The sequence below is a fragment of the Vulpes lagopus genome, chromosome 11, assembly GCF_018345385.1.
Source record: "Vulpes lagopus strain Blue_001 chromosome 11, ASM1834538v1, whole genome shotgun sequence".
Classification (NCBI taxonomy): domain Eukaryota; kingdom Metazoa; phylum Chordata; class Mammalia; order Carnivora; family Canidae; genus Vulpes; species Vulpes lagopus.
In genome coordinates this window covers 36,593,937-36,612,714 of record NC_054834.1, presented here as the reverse complement: position 1 = coordinate 36,612,714, position 18,778 = coordinate 36,593,937, and the positions used below count along the sequence as shown (strand labels likewise).

Here is an 18,778-nt window from a genome sequence, read left to right as displayed (position 1 = left end):
GTGGACCATGAACACTATTTCTGCTGGGTTCCCACTAAGCAAAGACTCACAATTTTACACACTAACACTTTAAGTAGCGATCCTACTTAAAGGTGCTGGTCCCCTTGTTCCTTGACATTTCCTTGCTTTTCATTATCTACATGTTCAGCTGGACTTCCACCAGCAACGCTTATTTACAACAGTGGGTCCTGGGAATGGGGGAGAAATACTCTTAGAAAAGGGACATAAGAAAAGCATTTGATTTCTAGCATCCAAATGTTTGGCAAGATTGCAGAAGTGAGCAGGAACCGGAGCTTCAAAATGCAAGGCCATTCCTCTGAGCTAGAAATATTTCAGCAGAGGCCCAACTTGCATCTCTGAGTAGCCTTCAGGACTGACTGCCTGATGATCCTCGTGATGAGAGAACTCTCTGGTTTCACTGAAAGTTCTCTTTCTTTCCAGAGTGCAATCCTGAATTCATTTTTTTGTATTGTCTCCGGAAAATCGTGTTTGCGGGAATGCTTTACGGTCCCTCCTTGAAATTTCCTGGATCTGAAGAAGTAAAGGGAAAGACTATTTGCTTTTATGTAATAAGATTCTCTGGGATTTAATCCTATATCCCATTTATGGCTGAGCTAGCCCTTCAAAATTAAAATGAACCTTTCATCCGTGTGTATCATAAATGGGCATTTATCAGGATTATATGATTTTGCAATCCATCTGAATACGTAACCAGAATTTGTTTTCTTTCCGTTTCACTATGTAATTACCATGCAACAATAACAAAAGTGACATGTTTGAAGAACAGATAAAATGCTGCAAATTGGCCAGTAATGGTGATATTTCCTCATCTTCTGAAAAACCCATTTATTCTCTCTCTCAACAAATCAAGGCATTGTCAGCCCATACTCATCTTGTGGCCAGAGGGGCTCCACCAATTTCTGGATGTGAGCGAGTCTTGGAATGCAGATGAGGGAGACTGGCGAAGGCTTTCAGCACAGGCAGCTGGTCTTTGCTTGCCTCAATTTCTAAATCATCCATAATGGGGCCAAGACCTCCCAAGCACTAAAAAGAGCGAGCTGACATGCTGGACAAACTGTTAATTTTTTCCTGAAGAAGCTGCTATATTGCACATCTGTCACTGCAGCGCAGACAATTACTCACTGAGTGGGGGGAAAAATCTGCTGCTTGTTTCTAGCTGAGTTGTTAAGGGACCTGATGGAGAAATACAATGGAATGGGAGTCAAAGCACGCTGGTTTCCTGTGTGCATGGCGATTGTTCCCTCATTTTGGAAGGCTGTCCTGCAAGATTAAAACACGTGCAGTAGCCTCAGATGCGTGGGAAGGAATCTGAAGTGGTGCCATAACAGGAGAGGCATGGAAAGTTGTGCGAGGATCAAGAACCAAGCCTTACAAATTATGGACCCTGTTATACTGACTGCGGAGAGCCTGGACACGATAGCTGTTGTACTCGAAATACTGTGGTTTTGCAGCACTTCAGATCTCACACCCTGAATGTGTGCTTCCAAGTGCGTCACAGCCACGTAAAAAATTATTTGTGAGTTTCATACTTGGTGCATGCACCGTGGATGACCTATTGTTTCCATAATGAATTACAGCCATCCACAGAGAACTTGAGAATGACAGATTCACCACACAGCCATCTGACAGACCCGAGTTCCCATCCTCACCCCAAACTCATTTGCTTACCATAATTATGAAATTCTAGCATTTGAAGAAGCCACTTCAATAAGGGATGTAAGAAATCGCTATTGTAGGAAGCATATTTTAAGTACATGATGAGTTAGCAGACTGATTCTCACCTTCTCTGCCTCTACTAAAGAATGCTGCCTCCAGGAAGAATAAACATTTCTTAGAAATTTAATAAAAAAGATGAAAAATAGGGAGAAAATAGTTGTTGGGGGCGCTGTCTTTTTATTTGGGATACTATCATAATAGTCTTATCTCTACCATCTTATACCTGAAAAATCAAGTATCACACACACATTCAAAATTCTAGTGATTTATTTTGAAAACGCAAACCACAAAAAACAAAACAAAACAAAACAAACAAACAAACCCAAGAAACTTAACAAGCACAAAAATCGCTTTCAACTGTTTCCCAACTTCTTCCTTGAAAGATTAAGGGGTAAACACAGGACGTTCTGATAACGAAAAAGGAGTGAGGTCTGTGAATCCGGGAATGATTTAAACTGTCTGACAATTCAAAGACAGAAGACAACTCTAATGTACAGATAAAACTAAAAGTGGCAATAGTAGATCATACTCCTGGCAGTTAATGGCACTGGCTCACTAGAGACAAATCTGGATCTACTTAAAATGTCAGGTGTGTAAAGTAATGAGTCTTTGCTTAGTAGGGACCCAGCAGAAGGAGCCTTCATGGTCCACTTGTCAGTTGAGTATATATTACTGCAAGCCTGTTAAATAAATGAGTATTTAATACCTACTGGATTAAAAAAAAAAAAAAGCTACTCACTCTAACAACTCTAGTCTTTCAGGAGAGTAGATAAAATTTTATCAACATAGTGAGATGCTTCTTACAAGCAAACAAAACTCAACATTTTAGTATCACAGAGTATTTAAAATATCCAAGCACGTTTGTGGAAGGTACAATGTTCCAGGGGGAAATGGAGTGACTGGAATGTATAGGATTCTCAGTGACATTTCAAGTGGCCAGAGAGAGGAATGTGTACTTGCTCTTTGAGAATCAGACAACGTTTGAGTAGGAGGGCCTTGAATCAGCCAGTTTTGCCCAACTTCGGAGATAATAAACACATGATGAAAATGTAGTAGAACAGGTCACAGTCAGCTGGGAATAAATATGTTTTTCATCAGTCCAATATAAATATGTTTTTCATCAGTCAAATATGTTTGCCAATTTTTTTCTCTAAAATTTTTTGTAAATACGGAAATTTTCCAGGGCTTAGAAATTAAACAATGAATTTAATTGTTAGATCTTAATTGTCAAAGGGTAGTAATTAAATATTTTTAAAAGTACTTTCAACTCTATCTTTTATTACCTTAAGGTCAAGAGGTAAACATTTAACACACAAAGACAATGACTGCTTATAAATAACATTTTTAAACATTGTTTTATTTTCTCATTCTTCATTGTACTATTAATATAGCTTTCTACCAAAAGGAAAAAAAAAAAACCTAAAAAAAATCCAAAATACTCTTTGCTAACCAACTTCATTTTACAATACTAATTTAGATCACTTTTTGTGTTTAGAAAGACAAAATACAGGAAGAAATGGTTTTCTCTTTCATGAAATATTAGCGCAAAATGAAAATGTGTTGAAGAGAAGCAATTGTCAGTTCAATTAATTATAAGAATATCAATTCACAATGTTAAAATAAACATTAATAAAATGCAATATTTTGCAATCATGTTTGTTTATTGCATACATATGTGCCCTCTAAACACACCTCTAAGTATACATTCTGCATATGGGTAACCCGACTGTCTTAACTTCTGTTTGATAACCACAGAATGAGTTATAAATCTATGTATTTAAATATTGAGACTAATTAATTGGTAAATTTTAGTTAGTTATGTTTTTTTAAAGGGGTACCATGTAACTGAAAAATGAAAAAACGAAAGCAAACAAATTTGAGGGGAAACTAGCCTTAAAAATTATATTTGGGGGAAGGAAGGAGAGAAGGAAGGAGGGAAGGTGGGAAGGAAATGACCCGATCACACGGTCTCATCAGTATCAAGTATAATATGTATACAAAGAAAAAAAAGTGGAACTGCTAAGGTAGTCAGCCATGTTCAGCCTCTCGGGGTACAGCTAGGGATGGACAATTTATAAAGGAAGAGACCTATGTATTCTCTAAAGTTTTTGGCATGACTGATTCATTTGACTTTGGGCTTTAGATACTGTAGCATAGACAAGTGGCTTCACATATGAGCAGAGAAAAATCTTACCACCTTCTAAGGAGACCTGAATGTGCATTCTAAATCATGAATTCCTTTGGATGCTTTGGGTTCTGTGTGCATAGTAACAGGTAAAAATTAACAATATGTGAAACACATATTAGTGGGCTTAATATCTTAAAAAGAGATTTGATTTACATTAAAAATGGAATATTTTAATTATTTCTCCAGTTACGTTTGGGTACAAACAGAACATCAGGTCTGCACTGATTTTTCTTGAGGACTGAATGGGGAAGGGATGTACGTGCTTCTGATGTATGTTTGTGTGTGTGGGATGGGTGGGGGGGAAGATGTTGTCACTTCTCTACTTTGAGTATTGATTCATATATTTGGTATAAATACTTCTGTAACATAGAAAATATCTTAAGTCCTCTGAGAGCTGCATAGAGGGACTCTAGACATCAAGAATTAGACCTTTCTTCTGTTTGCTGAAAATGAACTAATTTGGAGGGAGTGTTTGAGAACAACACCCAAGCCAAGTGAGCATCTCAGAGGGGCTGCTTCAGGTGACTACCGCCTTTCCAAAGGGGAAACGATACACCATGCTCATAAAGACTGTGATATTTAATGAAGGAGTTTCCCCATGCCAGTGGGTATATGTTCTGCTCTTCCTATGAGGGTTAGAACATCGCAGAATGAAAAAGAACAGCCAAGTCTTTAGGAGTTTGGGACTAGTCTCATAATAATGTAACTGTGTGTTATCAGTGGCTCCAAATTCTGCTTTTCAAAATTCTAGGGTTTTAGAAGATTTTCAGGCAATTAATTAAAAAAAATACTTTGAATAGACCCTAGAGCACTATACACTATCATAAAGAAGTTTTTACCTGGTATATAGATGATCTCCTCCAGGTTTTACCCATTACATAGTTAGAATGAGTATTTAACAACAAAATTTTTTTAAAATTTTTTTTAAACGGCTGATTTCAAAGAGACAAACATAAAAGATACAACAGGGTTATTCTATTTAATAAGAATGCCTCAAAAGAGCTATTCACTTGGTAGTCTATAATCCCTTAACTAACCTGTCCTCTTACCACAATATCCCTAGGAAAGAAGGTAATTCTTAAAAGGAACATGTACAATTCGCAAACATAGAGGCTCTCAAATGGCAGGATGACCCTTTCTCCCCAGCTGGCTGCTAGGGGACCACCTAGGAAAGGTCTATACTATCTGCACAAACCTCCTCTCCCCACTTTAAAAACACTCTTGGGGATGTGCAAAATTTTCTAAAACCTACTAGAATGGAGCATCGAGGATTTTCAGGGCAGTGAAACTGCTCTGTGTGATAATATAATGGCAGATCCATGTCATCTTACATTTATTCAAACCTATAGAATGTACAAGACCAGAGTGAATTATAGTGTAAGCTGTGTACTTTGGATGATTAGGATGTGTCAATGTAGTCTTGTCAATTGTAACCAATGTCCCACTCTGGTGGGGGATGCTGATAATACATGTGTGGGGGCAGAGGGTATGTGAGAAATCTCTATACCTTCTTAATTTTTCACAAAATTAACCTAAAAATGCTCTTAAAAAATAAGTCTTTAAAAACTCCATTAGAAAGGTGATTCTCATGTGTTATTTTGACCTTTACTCAACCAATAAAAGCCATTATAAATATATTATCAGTCCTTAATAATGAAGATCAACATCTTCCAAGCTAAGAGCAATTTAGAATCTCTGGCATTATGAAGCAGATGATTCAAAAATAACAATAGGAGGCACATAATAAAAATGACTTGTTTTGCTTGATTTTAAAGTAACTACTTAGATGTTAGAAAGGGCAAATCATTACCATTCATTCTCTTGTTCACCTTGTAAATGGGCTGGATCATTGCCAGAATTCTGAATTCTTGGGAGAGCCATTTAAATTTTCAAATTAATTGATCCGGTAATCCTAATAGGCTACCCCAATGGTTAAAATTGAAAATTAGCTTACCACCTTTGCACTGATCTTAAAAAAAATATCAACCTTTGGGAAGAGAGAGGTAGAAGTCAGTCTAGATCAACAGAATTTACAGTTCAGTCATGGTGAATTTAAAAAATACATTTTCTTTCAATCATTATTTTATGTTCTAGATGAGGTAAAATTTGTAAAATCTGCATTGAAGTCATGTTGTGGGCACTCTGGTGATAACAATGATGAGGTTTATTTTGGTCAAAACGTCAGAGGGAAACATTAATTGCTATTTTTCCACTGTGAATTTATACTACATTGTCCAAGGATAGATTCATTGGTACCACCCCATTATATCCTCACAAAAAGGCCAAATTTGAGGAATGTGAAATTGGCAAGCCTTTCAAACAAAGACTTGATTAGGACTTCACTGATGTGATGATAAGTCTCTCAAGTTCTTGGGATGATTGGAAACACCATCCTTTCTGGCCTATCCCATTTGAGAAACCTGTGGGTGTGCTCACATTTGTTTGGGCATTGCACACGCGCACGCACACACACACACACACACACACACACGAATGAATCGAGCTAGAAATGATTGACCTATGAGATCAAAATAAATAGGAGAAATGAGCTCTTCTTTATACCTAGAAATAGCTGGAAATTGCTGCAAAATTTTAAAAGGTAAAGGTTTTCACTTTAGCACCAGGAATTGCAATGGAACTCCATTTCTATCACTGTGGCAGGACTGTATGCAGTTATGACGCTAGAGTGATAAGTTGGAGGCAATGTAGATTTTTGCTTCAAAAACAGAAGCTATGTTGAAATTTTAAAATAATGGGATATATATCGTGAATAAAAATTATGAACCGTTTCTTCTTTGCTTTTCTTCTTAGGCGGATTTTCCTGAATTGGGAGTGGCAGTCGCAGGGGTGCTTTTTGGAAGAGGGAACCCGAGACCTAATCCTTTCGGCCTCTGCAGAGCTTGAATTGGCTCAGCGATCCCCTTGCCACCTCGTCCAAGGCCTGACCCAGGTGTCCAGCCCATATTCTGGAGCATTCGGTTTCCAATGTTGTTTTCTAGGATTGGCTGAGCGTTTTCCCCTACAAATCCTGAAATTAAAAAAATGACAAAAAAAACACAACAAGCCCCCAAACCATATTAGTACAGACATAAGTGAAGATTCTCTCAAGTTAAGAAAATCATATTCTCCTAAGTTTTTCTTCCAACAAGTTTATTTTATGTGGTGCTTTGTATCTGGCATTCTGGGGGAGAGCAAGTGGACTGCTTCCCATGATTCTGACTTGCAGAAGAAAGAAAGTGCAAAGTGCTAGAAATACGTTTTAATAATGGACATTCATTTGCTATCATCAGCTGATTTCCAAAGCCGTGTATTGGACATTGTGAGAGCCTCAGTCTTCAGTACATTGTAGGACTGAGAATGAAATGCACTATTGCCATTTGCTGAATTAGTAACAGGGAATAGATGAGAACCAGGTGACCACATAATGAGGCAGTCTGGGACTTGTCAAATGGGGTCTTAGCTCACTGAAACAAGTATCTTAACGTGTACTGGAAAAAACTTTCGGTTGTAAAAGGCTTGAATGGCAATGACAGGTATAAAAGAATTCATAACTAATATTATTTACTGCTAGACCAGGGCAAAAGATGCGTTTCCAAAACAGACCTCCAGGATATCTAGTGTTTTCTGAACAGCCGCTGGTCAGGTATGTCAGGTTGAACAGTGCACTAGCAATCCTATCCCATATCCCTGATTTTTAAGTAATTGCCACAAATTAGTTTAATTCCATCTCTAAGGTCAAATCACATCAGAGGTCTAATGGTGCTCTGGGCTACACATCTCTTTAATCATATTTTATCATATGTTGGATTTAAGAGCTTGCTAAAGTTCAGGTGTAGTTGTTTAATATTTAAGAAAAAAATATGAGGCCAGTTGAATACACCCCTTCAAAAATTGCTAAATTGTGGTCACTTCTCAGTCCTAAAGTGAACAGCAAATGGTGAATGAGTATCACCATGTAAAAATGGTGTAAAAATTTCCAGCACGGGGGTCCCAAGATTGGCCACTGTAATCCTCCCATCCTTGTTGTTTTTTATCTGGGTAGAAAAGAACCCACTCTCTTTTTTAGGTGCTGCTTTCATCTCTCTTCTTAATGAAAATAAAATAAGATAAAGCATTATCTTGTACTTTGAAGTAAAACAATAAAAAATGGGAGAACATCTAACTTCTCACATGTTAAATCTTTCCACATGTAACCATGGATTCCTGAAAGAATAATAATAATAATAATAAAAGCTTTTCTATGCAACCTTAAAGACAAGCTAACAGTTAGTTCATTTTTCATGGACAGTGATTCTGGAGTGAGATCTACTGTTGGTCTCTCATCCTTTTTATGAGATTAAGACTTAGGAGGGGAACAACTCAGTCTCCACACAGCCTCCTACAACCATAATTTCCTTTCCTTTTGCTCCTGGCAGTGCTAAATCTTTTAAGTCCTTTCCTGGAAGGCTCTCCTCCTGCTCCGGCAATTTTAGCAATACCTAGCCTGCTCGCCCGCCCGCATCCTCCCCATTCCCAGCGCCCTTGATGTGGGATCTCTCCTTTCTGTGACAGGTGACTCAAAATCTTCCAGGGAGTATTGTGGATGGTAATTCACTGGCGTAATTGGCTCAAGAGATGAAAATCTTGTATCGGCCTCTCTTAGCTGCTAATCTGTCCAGCTGACTGCAAGCCTAATTGGCAGCTTGTTTAGTAATTTGGCTCCTAAAGTGTTGTATTGATGTTGGATAAACAGCCAATGGAAGGGGAGGTGACACATGCTGCTTCCTACATAACAGCTAGTGCACCCTGCTTCAGTCCCTCCCCTGTATTCAGAACGCATTTGCGGTATGCACTCACTTTCTTCCCATCCTCTTTTCCCTCTTTACCAGCTAGCTGGGGGGCAGGGCTATTAATATTATTATTATTATTATTAGTGGTTATTAAAATTATGAGTTATAATATGGCCCTCTGTTCTTATTTTTTTTCTCTGTTCTTAATAACTAATTTAAGGACATGATTTTTTTGATTACTGTTAAGGAAAGAAACAGCATTTAGCACAGTTTGAGATGTGAGAAAATGGTAGGTGTTACTACACTTTGTCAGATGTTTTGTTTTATTCTTAATATAGAAAAGCCTGATTCAGGCCATTCTGCATCTTTTCTGCAATACTGTAGACGTGTCTCAAGTGAGTTTTGCTAACTCAAATCAGTTCAAACCCTTACTGGCTTAGAATACAAGGCACATACTTTTTAAATAATAAAAATTTAATGTGGAACTAATTTCCTGTTTTTTTCTTTTTCTTTTTTTTTCAAGGTGAGAAAAACTTTGTAATGAATGAAAGATGTAATCTATATTGACATGTTTGGATAAGGAAATATTTTTTTCTAAAGATTTTATTTATTTATTTGAGAGAGTGAAAGAAAGAGAGTGAGGGAGTGTATGAGCAGGGGGAGGGGTAGGAGGAGAGGGAGAAGCAGACTTCTGGCTGAGCAGGGACCTCAGTGTGGGGCTCAATTCCAGGACCCTGGGGTCATGACCTCAGCTGAAGGCAGACGCTCAACTGACTGAGCGACCAGGTGCCCCAGGAGTGTTTTTATTAATAGATATTTTGATTATATAGAAATATATTTCTTATGGAATCATTACGAATCAAAGAATGGTTAAAAAAAAAAACTAAAAAATCTTAAAATTGTATTGCTTTTGAAGGCACACAGTTATGTCTATTTACAATAATATAATCAGGATCATGTATGGCCTGCCTACTATGTACCACACACATCGTTTACTCGTTAGACATATGGCATTCATTAGATCCATTCCTCGTAACAACTGTGCTAGGAAGGAATTCTAGTTGGGCTTGGAGACATGATGTCATTTGACCATGACTACATAGTGAGTAAGCTAAGATTCTCATTTGGTTAAGTTTACTCCAAAAACCTACACACTTTGCATGAGAATTAATGGCAAATAAACAATTCTAGTGATGATGATGCTTCAAACAACTAAAATAAAAATTAACTGGGTTATAGGTGAATTGTAATAATTTCTCTCAATTTGCATATACAGCAAACATACACTGACATAGGTGGATAACAAAATATGATGATAGCTACAGCTCTTCAGGTTACAGATGCTTCCATATTCACCATTTCTTTTGCTCTTCCTTATCAATCTAAAAGATAGGTATTATTGGTTCCATTTTATAGATGGCACTGAGGTTTGAAGAGGTAATACACCTGCCCCAAGTCAACTAGCTAGAAAGTGTCTCAATTAGAATGTGGACTTACATTTGAGTCCAAATTTTTTCCATTCACTGACTGAACATCTGACTTAAAATATTATATCACCAATATTTTCTCTTATGTCATTTCTTCTGCCACATTCTCCCAAATGACTTGGATTTTACTGTTCATAAATTTTAAACCCCTGGAAATTACTAGTCTAACCTAGCACATAGCAAGTCTGTCTGAAGAGAGTGGTTCAACTCTCTTGTGATACCTAAAGATTCATTTTGCTTGCTATAAATCCAGCTGATCTGGTGGGTATTTAAATTACAATTTAAGTTTTAGTTGTACTTGTTGTAAACACAATTCATGGGGGTTTGTTTGTTTGTTTGTTTTTGTCTATTATAATAATCCTTGAATTTAACTGAGGCATCTACTCCATTTACATTTATTGTGATCCTCGGTATATCTGGATCTATTTTTCCTGTCTTATTTAATGCTACTTGCCTTGCATTCCTCTACATTTTTGTCTCTTCCTTTCTGGCACCTATTGTTTGCTTACATCAGCTTGAAAATTATATGTTGGATTTTTATTGTTTTAGTGATTACCTTTAAATATCAATATGCATAACTGACTTATTATTTCATCACATGTCCATATTGTTGTCCAGAGTTTTACTTCTAGCTTATTAAAAAAATATATTTATTTATTTAAGAGAGAGAGTATGGAGAGGGGGGAGCAGGGGGAGGGAGGCAGGGGGAGGGAAGGGAGTGAGGGAGAGGGAGAAGCAGACTCTCCACTGAGCAGAGAACCTGTCCTCCATCCCAGGACCCTGAGATCATGACCTGAGCTGAAGGCAGATGCTTAACAGATGAGCCACCCAGGTGCCCCTCCATCTTGATTTTAGATTCTCTCTTTATGAATTCCGTTTTCTTCTACCTGACATATTAAGTTTAGTAATAACTGATATTTACCTGAAACTGTCTCTATTTAATCCTCACTCTTAGGAAGTGGTTTAACTGGATATAAAACTCTATGTTGATTATTATTTTATCTCCACACTTTGAAAATATTACTCTTATCTTCTGGACTGTACTGATGTTTTTAAGTCTGCTACCACTGTAATTTCATTCTGATGTAGGTTCCATCTTTTTTCCCTGGCTGCTAAGTCCTTTTCTTTCTCTTTGGTGTTCTTAAGTTTTATTACAATGAGTCTAGATACAATTAAATTTATATTTACCGTTTCCTGATAAGGACTTGTACTTTTTGAATATGAAGATTCACATTTTCCTTCAGTTGTATAAATTCCATAATTTTCACTTAATTCAGTCAATATGCTCCTCAAATAATGGACCTCCCTATTCTTTTTACTCCTCCTGGAAGCCCTATTGGATGTATGTTGAACTTCATCCCCCTCATAATCCTGTAGCCATTCTATCTTCTATATTTTTATCTCAGTGCTCCTTTTAGGCAATCTTTTCAGATTGCTCTTAAAATTCATTAGCTTTGTTGTTGTATGGCTAGCTGTATTGAATGTGTCATCCATCCAGTGAATTTATAATTTTCAAGATTTTTTCATAATAAATAAGAATATCAAATTTCTCTTTGGTTCTTTACTGTGCTTGTCTTACCTTTTTCTATAGTTATTTCCTTCTGTTTTTAAATCTGTTTATAATTTCCATTTTTTTAAGTTTTGGTTTATGACATCACTTTCAGTAGGTTTTCATTTGTGAAATTAAGAGAGTCATTGGGGTTTAAGGCATGTACCACTAAAGTAGCTTTGTATTTGCTTCAAAATCCGGTTTTTATGTTAATTTGTTGACTTGGTATAATTTTAAAGTAGAAACTCATGTGAGGATAAGCTCTTGGTTATACATCTTCAGAGTCTTCTACTTGGAGCTCAGGTAGAAATGAGGTTCTTATTTTCCCATGCCTGTGGGTAAGTTTTGTTTCTAGCCTGCCTTCTTCTGAGGATAGAGTTTTCCAGATGTTCTGACTTGATACGATCCTTACATCCAACTCCTCAGCTTAGCTCCCTTCCTACGGGGCACTAACAAACCCACCTCAGGGTTTCCTAGATTGGCAAAACTGGGCATGGGCATGGGGGCTCCATAGGACCATTTCTGTTCTGGAAGAATTTCCTTCAGTCTCATCTATGCATCTAAAAAGATTGCTTTACACTTTGTTAGGTATGTCCAGGTATTCTGTAGTTTGAGAATTTTCTCATTATTTAGTCTTTCATATTATCAGGAACATGATTATTTTCTATCTAATATGGATGTTTACCCTCTCCTTAAGTATACCTTGTACCAATGGTAGTGGAGAGTTAAGACTCTCCTAAAAAACCAAACTGAAATGCAGTTTGGTGATGCATGTATCAAGAGGATGAGGGTGATATGTTTGGTTTCAAAATTAAAACCAACAATGTCTCCAAAAGTCTGCCCATTTTAAAATCCTGGAAGAGATAAGATAATCTACATTGATCACATAGATCCAGTGGTAAAAGAAAATAAAAATACAATTATTGATAAAATAAATTTTGGACAACTGAAGAGATACAGCAGGAAGGGAGCTTGGTTACACTAACCATTTCCTGATTATGATCAGTAAGACTTTTAATTAAAAGCACATCTTTAAAAAATCTTTACCCATTATTATGGTTTGCAACTTGCCTTTATTGCCTTAAATATTTCGAGATTATTTTATTATTGAAATACCAGTAGAATGCTGAGGAAGAAGTCAAAAAGTCACAAAAGGCTGTAAAGCAACCTCTTGCAAAGAACTTGCATGTCCATGAAAACATAGCCTGGAGCAATATCTATACCAAGATATTAAACTTCACTAGGCATCTCTACATAATATAAAATGTATAGGAAAAAGGTTGACTCTTTTCGATGAATATTTTCCCTGTGCTATCAGTTCAATAGAAAGCAAAATAGTAACAGCAAATACTAATTGTGGATAACAATGAATTTAGTAATGCATAGTGGACTAAACCTTTAAACGAATGTGGTAGCCATAATATTTCCAAAAGCACTCTTATATCTTTTCACTATGAGATCCTTACTAAGCTATGACTTCTACCAAAAACACAGACCATAAGCAACATTGCTGACTGCCTTTTAAAAATGTGTTAATAATATTCTTCCTATTTTGTTCACTGCTTTTCTTCACCTTTACAGGTGACATTTTTCAAACTATAAAATGCATTCTGCTGGCAAACCTTCTTGCTTCAACAGTTCTCAATTTTATAATAGTAAATCTACATCCTTTGCTACTGAGACATCCACTATCTTTTGGTATGTGACTTTGAATGAGGCAGAGAACAAGCCATACATTTAAAAATCAATATCTAACCTTATCAATATTCATTTTACTTTGTCGATACAAAATACAAAGGTGAAAGAGCAGTAAATAAGCTAAAGCACTGAAATAAATTTGGTGTTCCTGTCACAATTAATAAATGTTCAACCGATAACACTGCTGGCTAGACTATAGCTGTACAAAGTGAATGAAATTATGCTTCAATGCTATTGCTAAAACAGGGTGAGTAAAATTTTCAACACACTAGCAGGTAGAGATCAGATTTTGGGTTATTAATTTCATCGGTGACTTTTAAAAGTATTTATTACATGTATAATACATAACTGTTTATTCTTGGAGTCTTCAATTGTTGTATAAACCCTGTTCAGGATTATAAAGTTAGAGTGCCAAATTATAGTCTTCTGACAATGCTTTGGTAAATATTTTCTAAAAGTGCTGTTTAACTGCACAATATTTCACATATAAATCAGAGGGGATCATTAAATAATATTCAAGCTGTCTGCCTTTTAACTCTTATCCCCTACTTCAGATGAGAGACTGTTATCTTTACCTGCATTTTTCCAGCTTAGATTGAATGTTGACTAGAGGCAACAGAAAGTGTTAAAATGTATCTCAATTCGATGTGTTTTGGGGGGAGGTCTGAAAGGGCCTATAAAATGGGAAGAATATTCATTTTGAAATAGTTCTACATGCTAACTCAACTCTGGAAGCTTACAAATATAATTGACTATTATGAGACTGAATATACTTCAGAATTTGAAAATTATAATTTTCAGAGACAAGATGATCGAGGATTCATAACCTCATTATCAAAGTGTATTTATGCAAAAGCATTTCTTACTTGAATTTGGATAATAATCTTCACCTTAGAGTTGATTCATTAGTATTAGAAGATATTCTTTTTAAAACTGAGGACTTTTAAATAACCTCATTCTCTTCCTCTTTGAGAGGAACAGTTATGCATGGATTTAAAAAACGCATTTGAAATGAGTAACATAATTCTCTTACTCCACTACTGTGAGTAATTACAAAAATGCATTAAATTTCTATGAATTTTATTCTTTAAGGAAAAAAAAATCTAGTAATATAATCAAAATCCTGAATCTTAAGAGAATCACAACAGTTTTGAAATATAATGTCTGAAATATGCTGGTATAGGCTTATGAATGTTTTAGGCTAAAGTTTAATGTTTAGACCCATACTCCGTATAAATGATTTCCTCTGATGCTACTGAGTTGTAACGTCAAAATCACCTTGTAGAAATAATTATATTATCCTCTCCTCAACCATTATGCATTTTCCTTCTCACTTCACATATGTTCAGAGTGTTAGAATCTGACCCTGATATTCTCTCTTCCTTATTGCTGGCACTAAGGTGCTTTAGTCACATCCCTAAGATTGTTCTTGTACTATTTCTGCCACTAATGTTTGAATCATTGAAAGATAAGAGAATTCAGGAGACCATTCAACTGGAATGGGGATATTAAAGAATTCTACACCTGCCTTATGAAAGATTTGAATTGAGGAACTTATGACATGTATTCGATCTAAAAGTGGCTATCTATCCCTGCGTAAAGAGATATATTAGAGGTATTCTCATGAATGTTCTGTATCTCTACATAGCAATATTTAAGTAACTCTTCTATGAAACTTAAGACATAATAGCAAGTTCAAATAAACATACACAACAGAACAGTCTTTACAAATACATTCTTACAAAAAGGTCATATGTTGTCATGAAAGAATAGGGATTTAGGGGTCATGTGGGTAGACGTAGGCCTGAAACCTCTCTTTGCCATTCAATAATTATGGCTTCTTAGGGAATGAAGAAAAATCTAACACTTCTCTGCATCTTAATGTTATGGTATAAAGTGATGCTCATACCACCTAGCTCACAAAGTTGTTACAAAGATAAAATGAAATAATAAAGTTCCTGTTACAGAGTAGGCACCCAATAAGTGGTAAATATTATTCTACATAAATACACATTCCATACACAGGTGTTTCTTATTTTCAAATTCTGAAAATTCAATACAGCTACAAGATGAAGATCAATATTATATTTACTCATAACTACATACATAATTTCCTAACATCACCCTTTATATAGGGTTCCAATTTTAAGTTATTCAATTTTTTAGGTCCCCTAAATGGAGAATTAAAGCTTCACATCTTTTATTTCTTTGAAAATCACCATGTCAAGATTTTTTTCCCCTTTCTCACACAGTTTATTCTCCTGGTTGACATGAATCTTATTTTCATATTCTATAATTCATCATGGAAAAAATAACTTTCCCTATAAAAGGTTTCCCAAGTGGAGTTAAGAGAAAGTTTATAAATCTGAATTGGTAAGGATCCTAGGCAATAGGCCAAGGCTAGTATTTCTTGTAACTGATCAAGTATCTAAACTGAAAACATTTCAGCTACACCACAAATCAATGATGGTTAATTGTACTTCATTTCTAGGTGGATGTCTACCTTATAAGGCCCAGTTGGCTTCCTCCTTTCACTGGTTTTCATCTCTGCCTTTCCTTACCATTGCTCTCGCATGAGATTTTGTTATACATACTAAAATTATTCACATCCTTCACTTCCAAGTTTGAGGCTTTGCTCTTCTAGGAAGGTTTCCTGTCCCCTCTGGTCTAGTGACTTCTCTCTGCTCAGCACTTGTGGTTTCCTCTAATCCACACTCATTAGAATGGCCTGCTATTAGAATGATGTGATTTGTGAGATGGAAATAATGAGACTTTTTATTCTAATGCAGATTTTCCTTTTTTTTTTTTTTTTTAATAGGCTCCACACCCAACATGGGGCTTGAACTCAGGACCCTCAGATCAAGAGTTGCAAGCTCTACTAACAGAGCCAGCCAGGCAACCCTGTTTAAATAAGGAAAGACAAATCTAGAATTGCTGCAGAGCTGGACTAGAAACCAGACTGATGCATTCATGGCTAGCCTTGAATCTTCTATAATATGGGACCTTGAGTTTTGAGACTGCTCCTTATACTTTTGAATTTCTTACTATTAATCTCTTCTGGTGTTATTTTCCTTTTCATCTACTTATGCCTTGTTTTCCCAACCAGTCTATAAATTTCTGGAGGCCAAAGATACAGCCTTTGAAGTTCTGTACCCTTTAATACCTCACACAAAGTCTTGCATTTGGGCACGTGTGTAGCAAGTATTTTATTGATTGGCTGCCTGAAAAATCTACACAAGGAACATGCAACACAACCTGTCACCAAATGCAAATGATTTAATAGTTGCTTGTATCTGTGCCTCTTCTTACATGCAAATGATTTAGAATTATCTGTATTTTCTTCTTGAGGATTTATGAACTTTATTTATTTTTTTATTTTTTAAAGATTTTATTTATGCATTCATGAGAGACACAGAGAGACAGAGAGGCAGAGACACAGGCAAAGGGAGAAGCAGGCCCTGTGCAGGGAGCCCGACGTGGGACTCAATTCTGGGTCTCCAGGATCACAGGCCCTGGGCTGAAGGCGGCGCTAAACTGCTGAGCCACCCAGGCTGCCCGATTTATGAACTTTATATTTGTGATCTGCCCCAACCCATTTTTGTTTTACCTGTAGTAGTAGGTCCAGGCAAGGGTGCTGCTTTTCTTCTCCGTTTGATATCTCCTGTGCATAAGGATCCTAAATGCATGCTTGTTTGCCTACAAGTAATTATCAGAAAAAACTATTAACAAAGGAGGAAAAAAATGACACATAAATACACAGCTTGTATAATCTGAACCTAAATCAAAACATTCTCAACAAAGATGGAGCAGCATAGTAAAACCACCAATCTTGTTTATATCGAAACATAATTACGTTTGTTGACAAGCGTTCAGCAGCTAAATGCGCCATCATAAATTGTTACTGGAATGAATAATATAAAAGGAATGCTTTTTAATTTTCAAAACTGGCAATCTTTCTAGCTCAACATAAAATCAAGCACTGTTGCTTCTGACAGGAAAATAGCTAAGATTAATTATCTAAAGAGATCACAATATTGTTGCTAGGTTATCAATTGGTTACTAATGCTTTACTGTCAGAGCAACATTTATTACAGGAAAAGTATGATCAATTTCTTTTAGGATATTATGTGGCAGTGAATTCTTTTAAAACATTTTAAACAGATAGAAGGAAATAGTGATGTTCTTTCTTATAATTCATCTGATTAGAATTCTTTAGTTAATTGTTTATTAGCTAGGTGAGGAGACATAATTTGAATATGTTAATGCTGTCTACTGCTACCAAATAGGCTAACCTGATATTGGATTATATTTGTAAAGACATAATATATAAGAACTGAGAAGTAGACCTTCTGATAGTCTTGAAACTAGTTAGAATTGGATCCTCTTGCCTAATCATGGATCCTAAATTAAAAAGTTTTGGAGGAATTAGAGATGGCCTATTTGGAAATCAAGAAAAAATACAAAAACGGAAAGGATTTAAAAGTCTTCGAACATTTCAGGCTGTAGAAGGACTCTGTTCATTTCCTGGATCATAATCCCAGATGGAGGGTTGGAACAGTGTCTGGGGATCATGAAGCAGAAATAAATGATGCATGTTTATTATAGCACATGTTCTTTTAGTAATTCATAGAGATATCTGGTAGTATCCTGAAGTTTTATATTTAACCTAGCAAGGCCTGTTAGATCAGGGTCCTCTCTCCATCCCATTGTTTCTGAATGGCCCAACAAACATTGGTTCACCAAACATTTTGACTCGTTTCATCTTATGAACTGTATTCCTCCATTTTAAGTCGCAGACTCCTATTCCCCTTCTCTTTCGTTCAGGATGACATAAACACCTCCTTTTGCCTCATTGTCTTTGGAATCTCCTGTTTGTGTGTATGTACAAAGTTTAATTTGATTACTCCCTGTTAATCTGTCCCATGTCAGTTTGATTCTTAGCCCAGCTAGAAGAATCTTGAAAGACAGAGAAATATTATTTTCTCCCCGACATACCCAGATTATTAGAGAAAAATTTTAAAGGAAAAAATTAATTCAGGTAAAAAACCAAGATATAAATTTATACACATATTCTCAGGTGTTTAAATATAATGAAAAATTGGAACTGGAGGGAGTAAAATTACTTTACATGTAAGTTCAACCTATACAGTACAAAGTACGATAATTATCTGGGTGATCCACAATCAAATAAATACATCATGGAAATCTATCAACATAGGTAATAGCAAATAAGCATTTGTGTCGTTCTCTTCCTTTGTATTGAGTGTATAATGTTTCCCTGTTGTAGAATACTTACACCTATTAAAATAATTTTAAAAATTAGTTAATTCAGGGATGCCTGGGTGGCTCA

General features: G+C 36.0%; 1 protein-coding gene across 1 annotated transcript in view; it reads right to left on the bottom strand.

The window, feature by feature from the left end:
- Window positions 1-3,379: 3,379 nt before the first annotated feature.
- Window positions 3,380-18,778, bottom strand: part of GPATCH2 (G-patch domain containing 2) — a 168,294-nt gene continuing 152,895 nt past the window's right edge. The window contains exons 9-10 of the mRNA XM_041774135.1: window positions 17,036-17,124; window positions 3,380-6,953 (exon numbers count right to left, since the gene is read on the bottom strand). Coding sequence (XP_041630069.1) covers window positions 6,733-6,953; window positions 17,036-17,124 — 310 coding nt within the window. The 3' untranslated portion in view covers window positions 3,380-6,732. The remainder of the gene's footprint in view (window positions 6,954-17,035; window positions 17,125-18,778) is intronic.